The sequence below is a fragment of the Antechinus flavipes genome, chromosome 2 (genome assembly GCF_016432865.1).
Source record: "Antechinus flavipes isolate AdamAnt ecotype Samford, QLD, Australia chromosome 2, AdamAnt_v2, whole genome shotgun sequence".
NCBI classification, from domain to species: domain Eukaryota; kingdom Metazoa; phylum Chordata; class Mammalia; order Dasyuromorphia; family Dasyuridae; genus Antechinus; species Antechinus flavipes.
The window spans coordinates 403,211,289-403,232,888 of NC_067399.1; the positions used below are offsets into that span (position 1 = coordinate 403,211,289).

The window sequence follows — 21,600 nt, forward strand, 5'->3', positions numbered from 1 at the left end:
TGTTAGGTGTGGATCAATGCCTACTTTCTGCTTTCTAATTTTCCAGCAGTTTTTGTCAAATAGTGAGTTCTTATCCCAAAAGCTGGGGTTTTGGGGTTTGTCAAACACTAGATTATTATAGTCATACTTTGTCCTGTGACCTTAACCTATTCCACTGATCAGTTATTTTATTTCCTAACCAGTACCAAATGATTATGATGATATCCTGGCTTTTGATTCTTAAGTAAATCTTTTCTGGGTTTCCTTAGAGTCAATTACACTGGATACCTGGGGATAGGAGGTGTAAGTCTGTATCTCTCTGTATTCCTCTTGGAGATGAGTCCAGGAACTTGCCACTAATTGTATCAGTCCAGGATTGTAGAAATGGTTGGTGGTCTGCCCCTTGATGGAGCACTCCTTGACTAAAATTTCCTGAATGTATGTAACAGTTATGATGGATGTAACTAATACATAATATTTTCAAAATACTTCCCTTGCAATAGCCCCCAACTTGGGCCCAGGTCTTCTAACCCACAAGTATGATATTTCTTTCACCTCTATTTGTTGTTTTTTCCAGTTCAGTCACTAACTAACTGTGTAAATTTGGGCCCGTCACTTAACCACTCTCTCTCTTTTCTCAAAGGTGAAATGGATTTTTAAAAATTGTTATGCTGTCTACTTTTCAAAATTGTTAGGAGGAATATGTGTTTTACATAGGAGGGAAAGGAAAAATATAGTAGGAAAGCATATAGAAATGTCAGCTCTTACTGATATTGAGAATGCTTGGATTTTAAATAACTGGGACCTCCTGGGAATTACACATCTTACCTCAAGGAAATAAATCTCTAATGATAGAATTTTAATCCAAATAACAGGTCTATAGAAGTGAAACTTTAGGGTTAGAAATCTCCTGAAATCAAATCTCAAAGGTGACCACTTAATTTCCTCCTGTAGCATCCTGGAGTTGTACCTCAAACAGCACTAAATGATCACTAAGCAGTTTCCTAAGAACTAGTGAATAGAGGTTGGTTTACATTCTACTGTGTGGGCCACTACTGCCCCAGAGTTTCTCTTGTTACCAAGGTAGTTCATTCTGTCTCCATTTAATACTGCAATTGCTTTTCTCCTTACAGCTATTCATGAAACTTCGAACTAATGGGATGTAAATTACAAATAGTATTTAAACACAGAATTCATATATGCTTAAATAGATTAGTTGATAATTAGGCTTCAAATGACTAATTAATTCAGTTTGAAGCATGATTGCTGGTGTGTTTTCCTTCACTTTTAGAAAAATAATATAATTTATAAATTGCAAAGAAAAAAATGTAGACCACATAATTATCCTGGTGTTATATGTTACAGACCACATTCTTCGGAGTATTTATTATTGAGTTGTTGTGAGAGAGTTTTTCCTTAGGGATATGTGGGAAAGATTTATTTTCAAAGTTGGAAAAGGAGAGAAATTACAGAATTATCATTTTCCACTTTGTACCATTATTTCTAAATGACAGCCTCAGAATCTTGGACAACAACCTACTTACAGGAACACAATCTGGTGACAAACATTGTTCTGACTGATGGAGTTTTAGAACATAGATTGACATGGTTGGCAAGGATTTTAGGACATAGAATTTCAGAACTGAAGGGACTTTAAAATGTAGAATGCTGTAATTAGGAGAAAACTTGGAACCCCTACCAGAAGTAAGAAAATCCTTGATGGCATCAAGTGATCTTCCAAATTCTATTTGAATGTTTCCAAAGACAGGGAACTCATTACCATTCAAAGCAATGCATTCCACTGGACAATTTATGTCTATAAAGTTCTTTCTCATTATGAACCAAAATATATCTCTTTTTTGCTTGTTTATTTTAGGATATGAGTCAGTAGGGGTTAATGACCTGCTTAGGGTCACACAGCTAGGAAGTGTTTTGCACTCACATCCTCCTGACTTCAAGACCAGTGCTTTATCCTTTGTGTCATCTAGCTGCCCCTAAAATTTCTCTCTTTATAACTTCTCATTGATTCTGATTCTGTCCTCTGAGTCAATCAACAGAATGAATGTGATCATATACATGCATGTGTATGTACCTACACACACACATAAACACACATACATCACAACCTATATATGCCAATCTTTTCTAGTTTAGCTATCTTTCGAATCAATTAAGATGTAGAGCAGGGAAGGAAACTTATTACCAATTCAGAGGAGTAAGAAGATTCCAAAAACTAAAGCTCTTCTTGAGAAAAGATAAAGATAAGATATTGAGAATGAAAAATCAGGGAGGAATCAACAAATCTGAGACATGTCCAAAGAGGAAATTTTAAATCAATATTTATTATTGTTGAGTCACTGCAGTCATGTCCAACTTTTGGTGACCCTTATGCGGGCTTTTCTTGGCAAAGATACTGGAGTAGTTTGACATTTCCTTTTTCAGTTCATTTTACAGATGAAATACTAAAGCAAACAGGGTTAAGTGGCAGAGGCCAGATATGAACTTGGGAAAATCAGTCTTCTTGACTCCAAGCCTAGCATGCAATCTACTATACAATGCAGGTGCCCCCTAGGTCAGCAAGTCATTAGCAAATGCAGAATGTCAGAACCAATTGAGCCTATAAGATTTTGCTATTGTTATTCCTTAAGGATGCTTGATCAGATTAAAGTCTAAAAGTAATGAAGAAAAAGCAAAAGATTTCATGAGTTTTTTCTTCCTTTTCTTCTTGGTTTGGAGATAGGGGCTATCCAGGTTTTCCAATATTCATTATATTTCAACTAAAAACTAGAATTTATTTGGCATGCCAGAATAAAGCCATGAAATTTTTATTTTTTAACATATACAGTGGAATCTATCCTCTCCTACATATCACAATTAATCCACTCTACTCTCAGCTTCACCCTTCTAATTTTCACTGCTACAAAGAAGATCACAAGGGGCCCTAACATCTGAAGACCTGTGTTTGAATCTTGGTTCTATGACTTACCTGTTCTGTAACTTTAGGCAATGTACTTAACCTCTCTGAGCTTAATTTTCTCCCCTATAAAATGTCAACAGCAATGCTTTCAATTACCAACTTTACAAGGTTGTTTTGACACAAATGCTTTGGAAAAACTTAAGCCGTTATGAAAATGTGAGCTTATCATCAAATGTCAAAAAAAAAAACAAAGAGTTCTGATTGAATTTTGCCACACAGATTGTCTATTCCATCTGTCTTGTGACACACTTTCAGATGATTTAAAACATTGATCATAGGATTTAGAACAAGAAGAAAAATAAAAGATCAAGAAATTTAACATCTTCATTTTACAAGTAAGAAAAGTAAGACTTAACTTACATAACTGAACCAAATTCACATGAGAAACAACTAGCATTCATATGAGAAACAACAATGAAGACAAATCAGTACTTTTAATCTTCTCATTCTTGTATGACATGACATTTCTGGCCCCCTCATTATCTAAGCAGTTAGGGGCAGCTAGATGGAGCAGTCTATAGAGTGCCAGTCTTGGAGTCCAAAAGACTCATCTTCCTGAGTTCAAATCTGGTCTTAGACTCTTACTAGTTATGTGAACATGGACAAGTCACTTAACTCTGTTAGCCTCAGTTTCCTTATTTGTAAATGTGTTGGAGAAAGAAATGGCAAACCACTTCATGTTCTCTGCCAAGAAAAACCCAAATGAAGTCACAGTCCATCACAGCTAAACACCATCACCACCCTAGTCAACCTTCCTCTGGTTTCACACCAGATTGTCATTGTCCTTCTTGAAATATGATATCTAGAAGTCCAGATGGTGTGCAAATGCAAGGAGGGTGTTAGGTGGGCCAATTGCCTTCAGTCTGACAGTTCACATTTCTACAATACTTTACATGTTATAAAGTATATTCTTCACAACAACCTCATGAAGAAGATATATCATTACAGATCAAAAAATTGAAAGAGAAATTAAGTTAGTTACCCCAATCCCATAATAGGAAATGTTGCAGCCAAGCATCAAAGCCAGGCCTCCTAATATCAGTGTGTGCTCTTTCCACCATATCACCCTCTATTAAGTGCTTACTTTACAACCAAGCACTGCCTTTGGTACTGTGCCAGATACAAAGCAATTATAAACCATGCTTCCATCTTTTGGGAATGTCATCATTTAGTGTGTTATTACAGCATGTGTATGTTAATTTTAATAGAATTTTATTTTTCTAAATACATGCTACTTCATTAATTGGCTTCCATGCCCAATGTGTGGCAAGCAATATAACAAAAAGGAATATCAAGAATGTAAAATCTTGCAGAGAAAACCAATAATTAAAATGAAGAAAACATGGTGGAGAATATTTGGGTGGGCAATAATGAAGTTAGACATAATAAATATATTATGATGAAGAGTAAATTAAAAACTATCTCTGTCCACTAAAAGGATATAGATGGTAAATTCCAGAAACTGGCATGACAGCATGAAATAGTATTGATTGTGAATTTCTGCTTTCTAGGCATCTCTTGGACCTTTCTTTGATAATAAATCATTAATGTTAATTCCATTTTTCAAAATGTACAGAAAGCATGAAGGGGAACTACTATTTAGGACACAGTGAAAAAATTGTTAGAGAAAAGTGATCACTCTGTGTAAATCTTATGGTAGATAAGAGAAGTCAGTAACAAATTTGAAGTAAAGATATATTAATAAAAATTCAGGAAAAGAGTAAACTGAATTCTATGGCCTTAAATTTTGCACAAGTCAGTTCAAGAAATGTAGGAGATCCTTAAGAACAAAATTCTATCAGTATAAACACAAATGTTTCTGAAGAAGAAAAAGTGAGAGATGAATGTGGGTGCACTTCAAACTCATCCGTGTCAGATTTTTAAGAAGTTATTTTCTTTTTTCTGTTTCACAAATTCTGTTTTTAAGGAGTTATTTTCTTTTTCTGTTTCACAAACTCTGTTTTTCTGGGAGTTGCTGTCTTTTTTCTTTTTATCAAATCTATCTTTTAATGAGTTATATGTTTTTTTCCATTTCACTAAGTCTATTTTGTGTTGCCTTTTCCAAACCCTCTTGCACAGTTTTCATTTCAATTCCTCTTTTTTTCTTCTAGTTCAATTTTAAGATCCTTTTTAATTTCTTCTAGGAGAGCCTTGTGTTATGGGGACCTGATCCCTATATATCACCTTTTGGGGCTTCATCTGGAGACAATCTGCCTTTAGTCTCCTCAGGGTTTGAAATCTGTTCTTCTCTTTCTCCATAAAAGCTATCAATTGTTAGTCCTCTTGACTTTTTTACTCATTTTGTTAAGTTAAGATCTGCCTTTAGGTGGGAGAGGTTTTCCAAGCTACCACAGCTGCACTGCTGATTTACTCCTGGTGCTGGGTGGGCATGGCCAGGTCCCCTGAGATTCTGGTGTTTTGGGGTTCATTATTGATCTTTTGTGTTTGTGTTGGATGTTTATAACTTCTTTGCTGATCTACTAGCTTGCAACCTAGACAGAGTGGCCAACATTGCTGTATGTTCCTGTAGATTCCTCCCCATGGAGATTCTCTGCCACTTGGAGTCAGCAATGCCCCAAGGCTCTGTGCTGTTTATGCTGGCGCTTGTACTCAGCTGTTATGCTGGCTGCCTCCTTCCCCTTTCCAATTGAAACAGACCTCTTTTGGAGATCTTCAATTATCTTCTGCTAATAATTTGTTGCACTCTCAATATTTGTGAGTTCTGCCAGTCCAGAGCTAATTCAGAGGTTGGATTTTGTAATTAGTATAAGGGTTGTAAAGAAGGTCAGAGAGAAACGTGTGTCATCTCTGCCATCTTGCCTCCGCCTTTGGTTCATCTCAGATTTTTAAATGCCAGAAGATGCAGCCAAGAACATGTAATAGTATGAATAGAATGGTCTTGTAAAAAATATTTTCAGAAATTTTAATGCCTGGAATAAACAAAGGCAATGAAGAGGTACAGTAGATAAAATGCTGGATCTATAATAAAGAAAACCAGGATTCAAATCCATCCTCAGACATTTACTAGGTATATAATCCTTGACAAGTCACTCCATCTCTGGCTTGCCTTAGTTTTCTTTAGTGTAAAATATTATTTTAGAAAATAGCATTTACCTCTCAGGATTGTTGGGAGAAATATTTGTGAAGAGCTCTGCAAACCTTAGTATTCCATTGGTATTGCTACTGTTGTGGTTATAGATGCTAAGTTCAGCCAAAAAGGGTTTTTTTTTTAAATACTTTTGTTGGGGCTAAGAAAAAGATCAAAGAAAATGTTCATTGTTTAGAGAGGATAGACCAATGATAATGGAAGGAGAAAAAAATAGAACTATTCACATTTCTTCTTTTTTGCTTCTATTTTTTTCTACCAATGAAAGGACTCTTTAGACTAGGAAAGGTATAAATAACAGAAGCAGTTACAAGGAAATGGAAAACCAGACTAAATCATAATAATCCAGAAGACAAAGTAATAGAATACCTAATTTCTTAAAAGCAGTTCAAGTTATTGGCCTAAACTAACTAGCTCATTCTATTGATTTAATTTTGTGATTATGTTTGGAGAACTAACCTTAGGAATCTTTTAGAAATCTTGAAGAGCAGGAGATGGAATGTGTTTCTATTTTTTAAGAAAGACAAAGGTAAATTCTCAAATTTTAGGATTCACTTTGAATCCTGGCAAAATTCCTAAATGTCTTATGAAAGGAATGTTTCTGAGCAGTTAGAAAGGAAAATGGTCATTACTATTATTCAGAAAAAGTTGATTCATCAAAAATAAAATACATCAGAAAAATTTCATTTCTTTTTTTTGTTTTGATTGTGTTGCTAATCTTAAAGATTAGAGGAATATTATAGAAATTCCTTTATTATTCCTATTTGGGGCAACTAAATATTCCAGTGGATAGAGGGTTGTGTCTGTCATCAGAAAGCTCTGAATTCAAAACCAACCACAGATACTTCTTAGCTGTGGTTTTATTTGCAATGGTTTCCTCTATTGTGAAATGGAAATAATCATAATACATATACCCCAAAGTTGTAAGAATCAAATGAGATAATATTTGTAAAGAATTTAATATTTGTAAGTGCCTAAGTTCTTAATAAATGCTTATTATTTTCTTTCTTGTAGACATATTAGATTTTAGCAAACATTTAACAGTTTCTCATGCCCCTCTTATGAATGAGATGAAATTATATGAAATTGATAATTAGTAATTAATTGAAAAACCAGACCAGTGTGTGCTGACTATTGAACTGATGCTAAGGAAAAGTCTCTAGTTGAGTGCCTCCTGAATCTGGACAGTACAGTGCTTAAGAACTTTGGGCTTGGAATCAGAAAGACATGAATTCAAATATTGCCACAAACTCTTACTAGCAATGAAACTCACTTAACTTCACTCAGCCTGTTTCCTTATCTGCACCTAGCTCACAAAGTATCAAAAGAGACAATAACTGCATAGTTTTTTGCAAACCTTAAAGCATCATATAAATGCTGTCTTTCTATATTCATGTGCAATTGAACATTGTCTTCAGTGACTTCAAGGAAAGCAGAGATGTCACACTTGTCACATTTTTCAGACAATATGAATTTGGGAGAGATATCTAATACTTTAGCTAACAAAATTATGATCCAAAAAGTGCACAAGCTAGAATAATAGAATGAAACTAGTAAGTTGAAACTTACTAAGAAAAAACAAGGCCTGCCCCTTATATTTGGGATATAGTCCCTTCTCTTTTTCACCTATTTTATTTGTATAACAACTAGAAAAGGTGGATCTTTTCAAATCCAACTCAGATGTCACTTTTCCCCTGAAGCCTGGTGATCCTGATACTCTGTAACAATCCTTCCTTCTAAACTTTGCTTTGTAACCATGTAATAGATTTTTTTCAGATTGTGTTTTATAATCATTTGTTTAAACTCTTGAAAGGACAGGAACTATTTATTTAAACCTTTATCCTTCTTCTTACCTACTACCTACCCCATACCTCGTATAGTAGTATAGGTGCTTCCTCATCTATTTCGTCTAGTGAGATGACTTGTACTGTATGCTTCATAATAATATCTTTTCTGTTTAATATGTTTGTTGAATGAATGAATAGATGGATGGATAGAGTCTAAGTGCTCACCTGTTGTGTCTGCTGTAGAGGGAATTACTGCTGGGTAGTTATTGGATATGATTTATGGCATTCCTTTCAACTCTGAAATTCAGTATTCTGTGATTCTATTCTCTCCCCTCCCTATTCCTACCTCCACACATGCCCATTATCATTTTTTCTTTCCTTCATCAAGTATGTTTCCAGTTCTCTTGCCCCTCTTTGGTCTCCCTGTACTCTATCCCTTTGTTCCCATAAGTGCCTCTTTTTCTGCTATAATATTCATCCTTCCTTCACTCTCCTTTTTCACGTGGTATGTATCTTCCCTGGCTCCTGGGTGATAGTCAGGACACATATATCAAGTTGTTATAACCTGAGAAGACACCACAAAAAGACTTCACAGAGCAGAAGGAATTCCTTTTGGAGGTGACAAGAATGCTCTCTTTGCTTCGCAAAGGATACAGAGATGGTTGCTCTCAAAGGAATCCAGACTTAAAGAGAGCACTACCTCAACCAGCTGAAACACTATATCAGGAAGGAAAACATTTTATTTCTAGATTTCTCTGCCACAGGAAGAGTATTCTTTCCCCGAATCCATTTTCTTTCCCTCACTACCACTACTATCCCAGTAACATGCTGAGATGGATTCCATTCCAGTGCTATTAAGACCATTTCTCCTAGAATCACAAAATTGCAGAGATAGAGCAAATTTCAAAGGCCAAGTCCCACCTCCTGCCTAATACAGAAATCCTCCTGCTACATCCTTAATGAGTAGATTTATAGGATCTTCTTTTTTTAAATGGATTTCTTTTACTTTGGAGACAACAAGTATTTATTTTCTTTCAACCCCTCCTTTGAAAATAAAGAAAAACATAATCCTTTTAACAAATATGTATAATGACAAATTCCCACATTAACTCTGTCTAAAAACAGTCTCATTCTGCATCTTGAATCCCTAACCTCTCTTGAAGAATACTAGGAACTGAAAATATTCTGATATAACTTATCCCGATATCATAGGAATTTCTTATGTTGAGCTGAAAGCATTTTCCCTATAGCTTCTTCCCATTAATCCTATTTCTTCCTTCTGTGACCAAATAAAACAAGCTAACCCTTATCACTACAAGAGAATCAAGTGATAATAGTATATTAAGTGACAGCTTATATGAGGAAATCTGCTTCTTTGCAAATAATGAAAACCCTGTCAAACTCCAAACACTTTAGGCCATTTATGTAACTCGAACCTGACATTGTCAAAATACATAAACTGCTACCCAAATAGGAATTGCTATGATATAAGAGAAAGAGTACTTAGAGACCTAGATTTAAATGTTGAATCTTACCCTGATGTGCTATATGACTTTAGATATCTTCCCTCTTTGGGGTTAAGTATCTCCAACTATACAAGAGTTTAAGGGCAGCTAGATAGTACAATGGATAAAACTCCAGCCTTGGAGTCAGGAGGACCTGAACTCAAATTCAGCCTCAGACATTTCATAATGTCTAGCTGTGTGACCCTGGGCAAATCACTTAATCCCAGTTGCCTGAAAAATATGTAAATAAAAATTAATTTAAAAAATTAAAAGAGTAGCAAAAGTAATGGTTTCTAAATCTGTATACCTCAATTTTTAAAAAGAAATTTCAAGTAACTTTGTATTTCAAGGTTTAATAACCTTTAAATAATTATCATCAGCTGTCTGCTTAGAACATGGCCTTCTTGGCCATTCCAGTTGTGCACAAATTACAATTTCAAAGGCCACATCAGCATTGGAGAGTTTACTTAGAGACTACCTCACCACCACCACCAAGGAAAGAAACAGGAAGAGTTTCATTGGGATACACTTTGATAAAGGTTTATGACTATCTTAATATAGTTCTAGGTAGCCTGTGATAAGAATAATGCAACTCTCTTTTTATTGAATCTTTTTTTCATGAGATAGTGCAACATAGTAACAATAGCATTGGATTTAGAAATGAGGAAAGTGGGGTTTAAGTCCTAGCTAAAACATTTACTACTTCTATGATCTTGGCTAAGCATTAGCTACTCTGATCATCTGTTTCTTCATTTGTATATTTAATTTATAAACTTCATAGGAACATAGTAAAAAAGGACTCTGAAAATTTAAATGTGAGTTTTTCAAAAGATCCGATGAATGTTAACCTTCACTAGCACATATTCTACACTTCCTTATCCATTAGAAATTTTGTTTGTGTCATCCCATAAATTCTCTGTAAAGTAGCTGCCCAAAACACTGAAAACCTTCTGGATATAGCGATGTTTGCTCCATCTGTTATCACTCACTCTAGGTATATAATGTGCTCACCCTTTTTTTAATGACTATATATATAATATGTATATATATAGTCACATATTATCTTTTATTCTGCTTCCCATGAGCAGTTTATTATTACCTATCAACTTCAAGCCCTTCATTACCCTTTGATTCATCTAGAATTTTAATTCTAATATTGATTCACAATAATGCCATTGGAAACATTTTGACAGTAAAATGCACTTTTGTAATAGGTCTCATTCAATTCAGTTGATGTCTGTTGAATGCTTCCATCCAGAAACTATATGAGGCACCAAAAATACAAAGCCAAAAATGAAATAGCCCCTATTCTCAAAGAATTTTCATCCTACTAGAGTATTTGACATGTACATTAGTACATCAAAGATCTTTGATTTCTTTGATGTTGGAAATCTCTCCACCAGGAGATATGAAAGCCTATCTTTAACTTATTTGATATATTAAGAGTTGCTTGAGGTTTTATGATTGCAAGTCAAGCATTCTACTGCTGCAACAAACTACTTTTCACAATATGTACATTTGTAACAGAGGCCTACTGAGGGGCCCCAATTCTCAGCTCATAAGTTAGATTCAGTCCTATGAAAAGCTGGCTTTTTTCTTACTGACGCTGACTCTCTAAATTTCTCAGCCCTACTCCAGAGAGTTGAGGAAAATCACCTAAGGCTTAGGTATAGCCATAGACTAGGTTCTCCCTGAAGGCATTATCAGAATCCCTTCTACAAAATTATTAAATGCACAGAGTAGATAGGGTATAAGATAACTATTTATTTCTTCTACCACAAAGAAATGATATCAACATACAAAAACTTATAAACACATATTGACAAAGACTTAAACCATTAAAGAATAACCTGTATCTCCTCTTATGTTCTCCTACAAGATTTATATAAGTATCAATACTTATGACAGTAAAGCATGAAATACTTTGTGGGATTATTGAATAAAAATTTCACTCTCTGAACAAAACCCTTAAAGTCCATATCCCTATCCCTATCCATATCCCTATACATATCACATTTTTCTATAAGAATAATTGTAGTTGTACGGATCATCTATTATAGGGTAACTGGCAATGTAGGCCACTTCATGAGAAGTCCAGGAGAGAGCAAAACCAAATGTTTCAAAAGAGAGAAAGAAGAGAAAAGAGTTTTTCCCCTCAAAAATCAAAAGAATGGGAAGCCCTCCCCCACCTCATTCAGTGATCAGTTCTTTGATACAACTTCTTCCCCCTCTTTCCATCCCAGGAACCAACCAACCAAGAAATTGTCATTATCCCTAAGTTCTTTAGCATTAAATATATGTGTCCATAAAAATTTCCAGAGAAGCTCATTTGTGTTCCATCAGCAGAGTACATCAGGCAAGGTTGTCCTGCTTATCTCCATTATACATATATAAGTCTAGGGAGAAGGAAGGAGAAATCAGTAACTGCTTCAAGGAAAAGGCCAAACCTGAACTGATTTTTTTTTAAAAGAGAAGATTATGAGATGTAGAGCCAAAGAAAGGAAGAAATAAATGCATGCTAAGCGTAAAGGATGATTTATGGCATCATGCACAAAAACTCATGCAGAATAGAGATGGAATGTAGAATTCAAGGAATATCAATTAGGGATCAGTTTGAGATCACTGAAAGCATTGCAAGATTGACCAAATAGAATCCAGAATGATATTCTAATTCAGTTTTGAGCTCTTTTTATCTTTGGTAAGTCATGAAATAGCAGGATATTGCAAAAACTTTAAAAGCTTAAAACTGCACTAGAATTTGGGGACATTATGTAAATTTAATGTATTATTAACCAGAAATGCCAAATTTACAGTTACATTCCACATGTAGAATCTTGCCCATTGCAAGTAGAAAGAGAGGCCCTTACTGAAGGGATTAATTTCAGTGTCAGTAATTTTGAAGTTAGCATTAACAGTGAAAATGTGAAGAGATTTTAAAGATCATATTTCCAGTCTTTTCATTTTGTAAATAAGGAAATTCAGACGTAGGGAGCTTAAGTGACTTGCTAAGAGGCACCAGCAAATATGGTGACAGAACTGGAAATAGAAGCTTCATTTGTTATTAATGCAAATTTGGGTTTCTTCTAAGATAAGTCAAATGGAACAGTGACCACTAAGTTGACTTTAGAGGAAGTCAGGTTCTTAAGACTTTCTTTTGAGAATATTAAAAGCTAGAAAACTAGTTCTCAGTTGGATATTAATTTGTGCTTTTTTACTTAGCTCAAGTATACTTACAGACTATGTGGACAGAGCTGCTGAGCACATTTTTATAATTATGATCATCAGTGCTATAGGTTACTTTGCATTCAACTCCATTCATATATAGAGTCTTTGGTAGGTCAATAAAAATTAATCAATAAACATTTGTTAAACACCTACTGTGTGACATGCATCATGCTAAGCACCAGAGATACAAACAAAGGTAAAAGACAGGCAGGCTACCAAAGAGTTCAGAGAATAATGAGAGAGATGGCATGAAAATAGCCATGTTTGAACAAGTTATATACAGTACAAAATAGAAATAATCAATAGAGGGAAGGCACTGGGGTTAAGAGATAGTGAAGGGCTTCCTGTAAAAGATGGAGGGGGGAAGGAGGCAGCTAGCTGCCGCAGTGGATAGAGTACCATCCCTGAAGTCCAGAGGATCTGAGTTCAAATTTGACCTCAGACACTTAACACTTATTAGCTGTGTGTGCCTGGGCAAGTCACTTAACCCCAATTGCCTCAGCAAGAAAGAAAGAAAGAAGGAAAGAAAGATAGAGCAGGTAACAAAACTTGAAAGAAACCAGAAAGAAGAGATAAAGCGGAAAAAGCAATCCAGGCAGGAGGGAGGTGAGAATGCTTAGAGTCAAGAGATGTGTCTTAATCTTAGGAACATTGAGGAGTCAAGTATATTGAATCAAGGAATATGTTGTATAAGATGGGCAAAGAAGGGTAAAGGAGAAATAGGAAGAGTATAAGAAAAACTGGGAAGACAGGAGAGGCAGGTTATGAAGAGCCTTGAAAGCAGAAAAGAGGATTATACTTTATCTTAAAGTCCTCTTGGATCCCAGCCAAAAAAAAAAAAAAAGCTTCCATTTGGGTAGATAGAAACAGGGTCAATGATAGCTCAAGGATTAAGAACAAATTTTATTCTATGTAATTAAGGTCATTTATAGCCCTGGTCAAATCAATTACTGTATTTAATGGCAATGTTGCCTTGGTGAGGACTCTTTCAATTTTGGTAACCTTGCCCCATTCCTTGCCATCCTTTTTAGCAGCTGCATCCAAGTGGAAAGAGTAGCAATAGCTTTTCTTGGATCCCTGGAGTGCCAGAGCACATTCGTTTTCCATTTCACAATAAAACTAGCTATGGGAAAGAATGAGACAAGGCTGAAAGGAGTCCAGGTGAGGGATTCCTTCTGGCTCCCATTGACACCTATGGAATATGACTTTAATCCCTTTAACTACAGCTATCTCCCTCTTCAGTCAGGAAAAAAAATCTATTCCCAGCATTTTTGTCCTACCTCTCTTTTACAAATACTGGCTATGTGACCCTGGGAAACCTCTCAATCCAATTTTTATACAGGGTCATTTTTATACAATAAGTTATGGATGAGCTGTCATTATATCAATGGAAATAAATAATTAGGATTTCAAAGAAAATTGATTATATTAAAATATAGTTTATCAATTTTTTAAATTCACAAACCTACTGGTTAAGAATTCTTGCTTTTAAGGGAAAGGACCTGTATGGGCCAAGGTGTTTGTGGCAGCCCTTTTCGTGGTGCCTAAAAACTGAAAATTGATTGGATGCCCATCAATTGGGGAATGGCTGGTTAAATTGTGGTATATGAATGTTATAGAATATTATTGTTCTGTAAGAAATGACCAGCAAGATGAATACAGAAAAGCTTGGAGAGACTTACATGAACTGATGGTCAGTGAAATGAGCAGAACCAGGAGATCATTATACATTTCAACAGCAATACTATATGAGGATCAATTCTGATGGCAGTGAATATCTTTGACAATGAAAAGATCCAATTCAGTTCCAATTGGTCAGTGATGAACTGAACCAGCTACACCCAGAGAAAGAACACTGGAAAATGAATGTGGACTGCTTGCATTTTTGTTTTTCTTTCCAGTTTATTTTTATCTTTCTAAATCCAATTTTTCTTGTGCGACAAGAAAATTGTATAAATATGTACACATATACTGTATTTAAAATATACTTTAACATGTTTAACAGTATGAGTCTGCCTGCCATCTAGGGGAGGTAGTAGAGGGAAGAAAGGGAAAAGTTGGAACAGAAGTGATTGTAAGGGACAATGATGAAAAATTTACCCATGCATATTTTCTGTCAATAAAAAGCTATAATTAAAAATTTTTTTTCAGGGAAAAAAAAGAATTCTGGCTTTTATCCTAAACTCTTTATGCTAAAAAGATTTCAAGATGAAGAGAAGTTTATCCGAAGTCATATAGATGTTTAATGGTACAGTTAAAATTTGAACCTGGAATTTTTGTTGACTTAGTAGCCTTGATTGGTCATGTTATTATTTCTTTAGTATTTCTATGACTTTACCCAAGGCTAGTCAAATTAATAATTCCAAGACCAAATTTCTTCTCAATACATTTAATATGCTAGCATTTATATAACACTTTAAGCTTTGCAAAGTGCTTTATAAATATCATCACATTTTATCCTTACAACAACTTGTAGAAAGTAGGTGCTACCTATTTTCTATTTTACAAATGAGGAAATCAAGACAGACAAAGGTAAGATAATTTGCCCAGGGACTATACCCTTAGCAAATGCCTGAATTTATACTCAGATCTTCTTGAGTCCAAGTCTAGCATTGCATCTGTTATATCATCTAGCTAAGTGATAAAGGGATGTGTGTGTATGTATGTATGTGTGTGTGTGTGTCTGTGTCTGTGTCTGTGTGTGTATGTTGATTCCAAGATATAGATATACTTTTAATGGGCTCCTAGACTTGGAGAAGTTATTGACTTGGAGTCTGTAAACTTTTTTTAATATTTTGATAACTCTTTCTCCACTAACTGTATTTCCCTCCATCCTATTCCTCCCATTCCTGGTTTATTCTGTTCTTTTCCCTTTAATTTTACCCATCCTCAAATGTGTTTTGCTTCTGACTACACCCTGCTCCTATTTGCTCTCCCTTCTCTCACCTCCACTTTTCCTATCCTTTTTTCCCTCTTACTGTAACATAGGGTAAGACAGATTGAGTGTGTATGTCATTGATTAAAATAAGGTTCACTCACTCCTCCTCACCTCTTCCCTCTTACCCTTTACTATAAAAGCTTTTTCTTTTCTGTTATATGTAACATACTTTACTCCCTTCTACTTTTCCCTTTCCTTTCTCCCAATACATTACTCTCTTACCCCTTAATTTTATATATTCCTAACTGTCCTAATGAGAAAGTTTTTGAGTTATAAGTATGATCCTCCTTTATAGGAGTGTAAACAGTTAATATTATTTAGTCCCTTAGGATTTCCCTTTCCTGTTTATCCTTTTATGTCTTGTATTTGAAAGTCAAATTATCTATTCAGTCTGGTCTTTTATTAGGAAGGCTTGAAAGTCTTCTATTCCTTTGAATTTCCATTTTCTCCCTGAAGAATTGTACACATTTTTGCTGAGTACATGATTCTTGATTGTAATCCTAGTTCTTTTGTCTTTCAGAATATTATATTCTAAGCCCTCTTATCCTTTAATGTAGAAACTGCTAAATCCTATGTATTCCTGTCTGTGGTTCTATGAAACTTGAATTGTTTCTTTCTGTTGCTGCTTGTAATATATTCTCTTAGATCTAGGGACACTGGAATTTTCATTTGGGGATATCTTTTAGGAAGTGATTGGTAGAGCTTTTCCAATTCTATTTTACCCTCTATTTCTAGAATGTCAGGACAATTTTCTTTGATAATTTGTTGAAAAATGCTGATCCTATTTTTGAATGTGTCTTCTAAGGAACTCAAAAACATATTGGATATATTCTCTCTCTCCTGGATATATTCTCCAGGTTAGTTGGGGTTTTTTTCCAGTAAGATGTTTCACATTCTCTACTATTTGTCCATTCTTTTGATTTTGTTTTATTATTACTTGATCTCTCATAAAGTCATTACCTTCCATTTGAGGTATTTTTCTAATTCTAATTTTTAAGGAATTATTTTCTTCAGTGAGCTTTTGTACCCATTTTTCATTTGTCTAATTCCACTTTTTAAAGGCTATTTTTTTTCCTTTTTTCATTTTTTGTGCCTATTTTTCATTTTGGCCAATTTTACTTTTTAAAATATTCTTTTCTTCATTGGTTTTTTGCACGCTTTTACCATTCAGCCTATTCTGCTTTTAAGGTGTTATTTTTCTTCAATATTTTTGTTCCTCCTTTACAAAGCTCTTGACTACTTTTTTTTTTCATGATTTTCTTGTATCACTCTAATTTCCCTTCCAAAATCATTTTTGAAGTCTTTCATGGTCTGAGACGAATCCATATTTTTCTTGGAGGCTTTGAATAAAGGAGCTTTGACTTTATTATCTTCTGGTTTTGATCTTCCAATGTCACCATAGTAGCTATATAGTCAGAAATTTTTTCTGTTGTTTGTTCATTTTCTTAGACTGTTACTTGACTTTTAACTCTTTATTAATGTAGGGCTCTGCTTACAATGTGGAGGTCACACAGTTCCAAACTTTAGGGGTTTTACATAGCTGTTTTCAGAACTACTTCTTTTTTTTTAACACATTATTTATTGTGTTTTAAGAAGTCAAAAAAACATGAAAAGCTTCATGAATTTGCATGTCATCCTTGCACAGGATCATGCTAATCTTCTCTGTATCATTCTAATTTTAATATATGTTCTGCCAAAGCTAGCACCAGAGCTATTTCTAAGGACTTCTAAGTATTTCTGAGGTGTTATTATCTAAGGCTGCTGCTCTGTTCTGTGAATAACTACTCTTTTTCTGCCCTGGAAATGTGGTTGTGGATCCTTATCTGACTGTAGAATCTCTGGTATATTATTGTTCTTCCTTAGTCTGGTACCATTATCTAGGACCGCAACTCAGATCTGACTATGGGTAAAGCAACAGAGTCCCGCCTCTAAAAGCATGAATCTCTAATCTTCTCGAATCTCCTTCTGGGCAGTTATTTTATCTCTTTGGCATCTGTGGACTGAGAACTCCAGAAGCAGCTGCCATCACTACTGATTCAGTGGTTCCCAAGGTCCACCCCTGGCTTGCTATGGCCCAGTCTGCACCATGAAACCTATGCTGGACTGTGCTCCACTCTCACTATTGTGTGACAGGGTGATATTCTAAATTGTCTTTGACTGGAAAGTTATTTCATCCTTTTGTTGATTCTGCTGCCCTAGGAATTGTTTTATGACATTATTTAAAGGTATTTAAAAGGGTTGGGGGAGAGCTTAGGAGTCACTGTCTTTTCTCTATTATCTTAGTTCCACCTCCCTAGACTACTTTCTTAATAATTGTTTTTTAAATATAATTGGGATTTTGTAATCATATGTAGTTTATTTTATTTTATGCATTTAAAACATTATTCTAAAAAAGGTCTATTGACTTCAGTAGGCTTTCAGATGAGTCCAGAAAAGAGTAAAAGTTAAGGACTGTCCTGACAAAATAAAAAGAAAGCAGTTGTGAAGATTCTTTGTGTACATATCTATTACTGTGCTGTTTACTGGACTATGACCTTCAGAAAAATCACCTTTAAAACTCATTTACCTCATCTGTATAATCAGGGGACAGGACTTAATAATCTCAAAAGTCTTTTTCATCTCTAATCTATAAATCCTGGTAGACTTCAACCCTTAGGGCCAGTTCCATTTTGTTTAAATGGAGATATTACACAAAGCATCATCCTGCCTGGCCCATTCACTACTCACATTGGGTGGTGTGAAATGCTGAGTGGGTTCCGAGAGGTCAGACAGGACAGTATTGATTCAGTTATGTGAGGAACTCATTCATCACAAAACCACATTTCCTAGGGAACCAAAAATAAGTTCACAGAATGTTAGAATTGGAAAAGACTTTAGAAATCACTGAGTTCATCATCCTTGTTTTGCAGAGGAAGAAACAGAGATGAATAGAAGTTATATCTCAAATCTGAAGCGGAACCAGAATTAGAACACAAAATTCCTAAGCCCTAGTCTAATTCTTTTACATGATCTAAAATCCCTTCCATTTCTGTCATTCTCGGTTTTGGCTTTCTTACTAGTTTTGACAATCAATCAATGAACATTGCTGAAGTACCTATAATGTGTTTCGTACTATGCTAAGCAACAGAGAAAAAAAGTAAAAAAACAATCCTTTCCTCAAGGGGCTGACAATCTCTAAACAAATATGTACAAGAAAGCTATATACAAAGTAAATAGGAAATAATTAACAGAGGGGAGGCACTAACATTGAAAGAGATTGGAAAAGTCTTCCTGTAAAAGATGGGATGCCAGACCTCTTATGTTTGGAGAAACACAGTGGCCAAAGAATTGCCTATTTGCTTCTACAAGCCTTGATAGGTTTAACTAGGAAAAAAGAACTAAATATTTTATACCACAAAACTTTATCATGTTTTCTATGTATTCCAAAGTCCCATAAGCCTCTAAAAACTGCATATTCAAAGGTTTATTTTCCAATTTTAACATCAAATGTTCTAAGATTCCTTTCAGCTCTTATTAACTGTGATCTTGAGCAAGTAACTTAATGTGTGCATCCCTCTGTTTCCTCAACTATAGAGATAATAGTAATACCTACCTCTCTAGATTATTGTGAAGATCAAGTGAGGTAATATTTGCAAAATGCTTCTAGAACATAATATATGATTAATTCATAGTTTTTCCCTCTCCTTAACCTTCCCTTCTGACATTTTTTTTAAAATATCACTCAATGAACCAGTTATTCTGTGACCATATGTTCTAACCCTGTGGGTATTTTTTTTTTCCTTCTCCTCCCCTTCTGCAGGGTTTCATGGACATGGATCTGGCTAAGTTTAAGGAGAGTGGCGCCAATGTGACGGGTTTCCAGTTGGTAAACTACACTGACACAATCCCCGCCAAGATTTTACAGCAGTGGAAAAACAATGATGTTCGTGATCATACCCGAGTTGATTGGAAGAAGCCGAAAGTAAGTGTCTCTGAGTGTGAGACAGGAGGTTGTCGATCTTCATTGTAACCTTAAAAAGGTTTCAGCCTTCAAGTCTAAAGCCATCGTGCCTGGGAAAATCTCTCATCTTGGTGGTTTATTTTCTTGAGTGAAGCTATATCAGAGCGAGGTTGGTCATGACTTAACTTTTGTTTTGTCATGAGTTAACTTTTGTTAACTCTTTTAGTTCACTTTTATAAAAAAAAATTATCACAAAAATAAAAAAATTAAGAAGATTATCATCAAGTCCCAATTATTTATTGGCAACTTGTGAGTTAGGAGGTATTATATATTATATAGGAAGTATTGTAATGGAAAGAACATTGCAAGAAAATTGAAGAAAGATTTGAATCCAGCTCTTTCTAATTTCCAGTTCTGGTATCCTGTCTGCTAAAACCACATTGATTCTGCTGCTTATAAGGTGTATTGTTCAAATCACCTCTGACAGTTTCAATTTTCTTACCTGAAATAGAATGGGATTGGACTAAGGTTGTTTCCAGTTCTTAAATTCTAATCTTTAAAAGATTTTCTGATTTCTTTAATTACCTACTCCTTATTCTCAGGAGAAAGAGTGGTATAGTAGAAAGAGAATTGGTCCTGGGGTCAGAGATTCTGGGTTTAAATCCCTAGGCCTTTTTTTTTTTTTTTTTTTGGTTCATTTATAAACTGTTATAGTTGAGCCATATGGCTTCTGGGGTCTCTTCTAGCTCTACATCCATAATCTTATAATTCAATTAAATGTTGGATATGTAGTATGTATTAGAATAGCCTTCTCAATCCAAACCCAATATATACATGCAATATTGTGTTTTTTTCCTAGTATACCTCGGCACTGACATATGATGGTGTTAGGGTGATGGCAGAGGCCTTCCAGAGCTTGAGGAAGCAGCGCATTGATATTTCCCGAAGGGGCAATGCTGGAGACTGCTTGGCCAACCCAGCTGTACCCTGGGGCCAAGGGATTGACATCCAAAGGGCTCTACAGCAGGTGAGGAAAAGGAAGTGAGATACCACTGCACTAGGGGATCAAATATGTGGTTTCAGGATAAAAGATCAACATATAGATAGAATTTCATTCAAATAAGAACATGCCAGAACTATTGTTAGAGAAACGCTATAGCCAAAGGGTTGTGTGTTTGTTTCTTCCAGCCTTAATAGATTTAATTTGAGGGGAAAAGTTAAATAATAAGCTGTAAAACCTTATCACGTCTTCTGCTATTGAAATGTTTAAAAATCTCAGAGCTGAACACCTCAGAGGTCATTAAGTCTGATGCCCTGCCTGATACATTAATTCTCTTCTCCAACATGCTCAGTAAGTGGTCATCAAGCTTCCACTTGAGAATTCAATTCTATTGTTAACAGCCCTTATTATTAGGAAGTGAGGAAGTAAGTTCTTATATTGAACTAAAATCTGCCTTTCTAGTCCTTCCCCCATTGGTCTCAGTTCTGTTCTTTAAAACCAATTGAAAAATAATGAATTCTTCTTTCCCAGATCAGCCTTTAAGTTATTTGAAAGGCATCCATAATATCTCTCCACACCTTCTCTTCCTCATAAAAAACACTTCCAACTTCTTTGACTAATATCCCTAAAATCTGAAGCCCAAAACAGGAAACAGTATTTTAAACAAACTCATTAGAAGAGAGTAAAGTTGATTTTTTTGTTCTGGACACTAAATGCCTTGCTTTTCTCATAGAGAATATATTTTTTAAGAATATAAAATAAAAAACCGTATGAATAACCCAAAGGAATGAATAAATAGTAGTGGAATATCAAATATTGTTATTGGTCAGGCTTTAGATTTGGGGAAAGAATTTGGGAAGAGATTGGAGATTTTGACTGTGAAAAAAATTTGGCAGATATATTTTTCATGTCACTACTAATTAGTTCCCCTTACAAAAGTAATCCTCAGTTGCTCTTTTAGCATTGAATGATATGTATGAAGATCAGTCAGAGGTATTCATAATGTTTAGCCTGGAGAAGATTTAGTTGGGACATGAGAGTTGTGTTCAAGTACCTGATGAGCTGTCATTGGAAGTGGAAGAAGAATTGGACTTATTCAATTTGGCCCCAGAAGGTAAAATCAGAATCAATGCATGAAATTTT

At 35.0% G+C, this 21,600-nt stretch overlaps 1 protein-coding gene and 1 non-coding gene across 4 annotated transcripts in view; one reads left to right on the forward strand and one right to left on the reverse strand.

The window, feature by feature from the left end:
* The window catches only part of GRIA1 (glutamate ionotropic receptor AMPA type subunit 1), a 338,127-nt gene that overhangs the window by 174,480 nt on the left and 142,047 nt on the right, over nt 1-21,600 (forward strand). For all 3 annotated transcript variants that reach the window (XR_007950778.1, XM_051978756.1, XM_051978755.1), the window contains exons 6-7: nt 19,317-19,478; nt 20,317-20,484. Coding sequence is in view for 2 of the 3 variants with exons in the window: in XM_051978756.1 (XP_051834716.1) it covers nt 19,317-19,478; nt 20,317-20,484 (330 nt within the window). In the remaining variant the exon portion in view is untranslated. The remainder of the gene's footprint in view (nt 1-19,316; nt 19,479-20,316; nt 20,485-21,600) is intronic.
* Nucleotides 17,118-17,223, reverse strand: LOC127552550 (U6 spliceosomal RNA). The gene has a single exon (XR_007951426.1). It is a non-coding gene; the product is annotated as a U6 spliceosomal RNA (small nuclear RNA).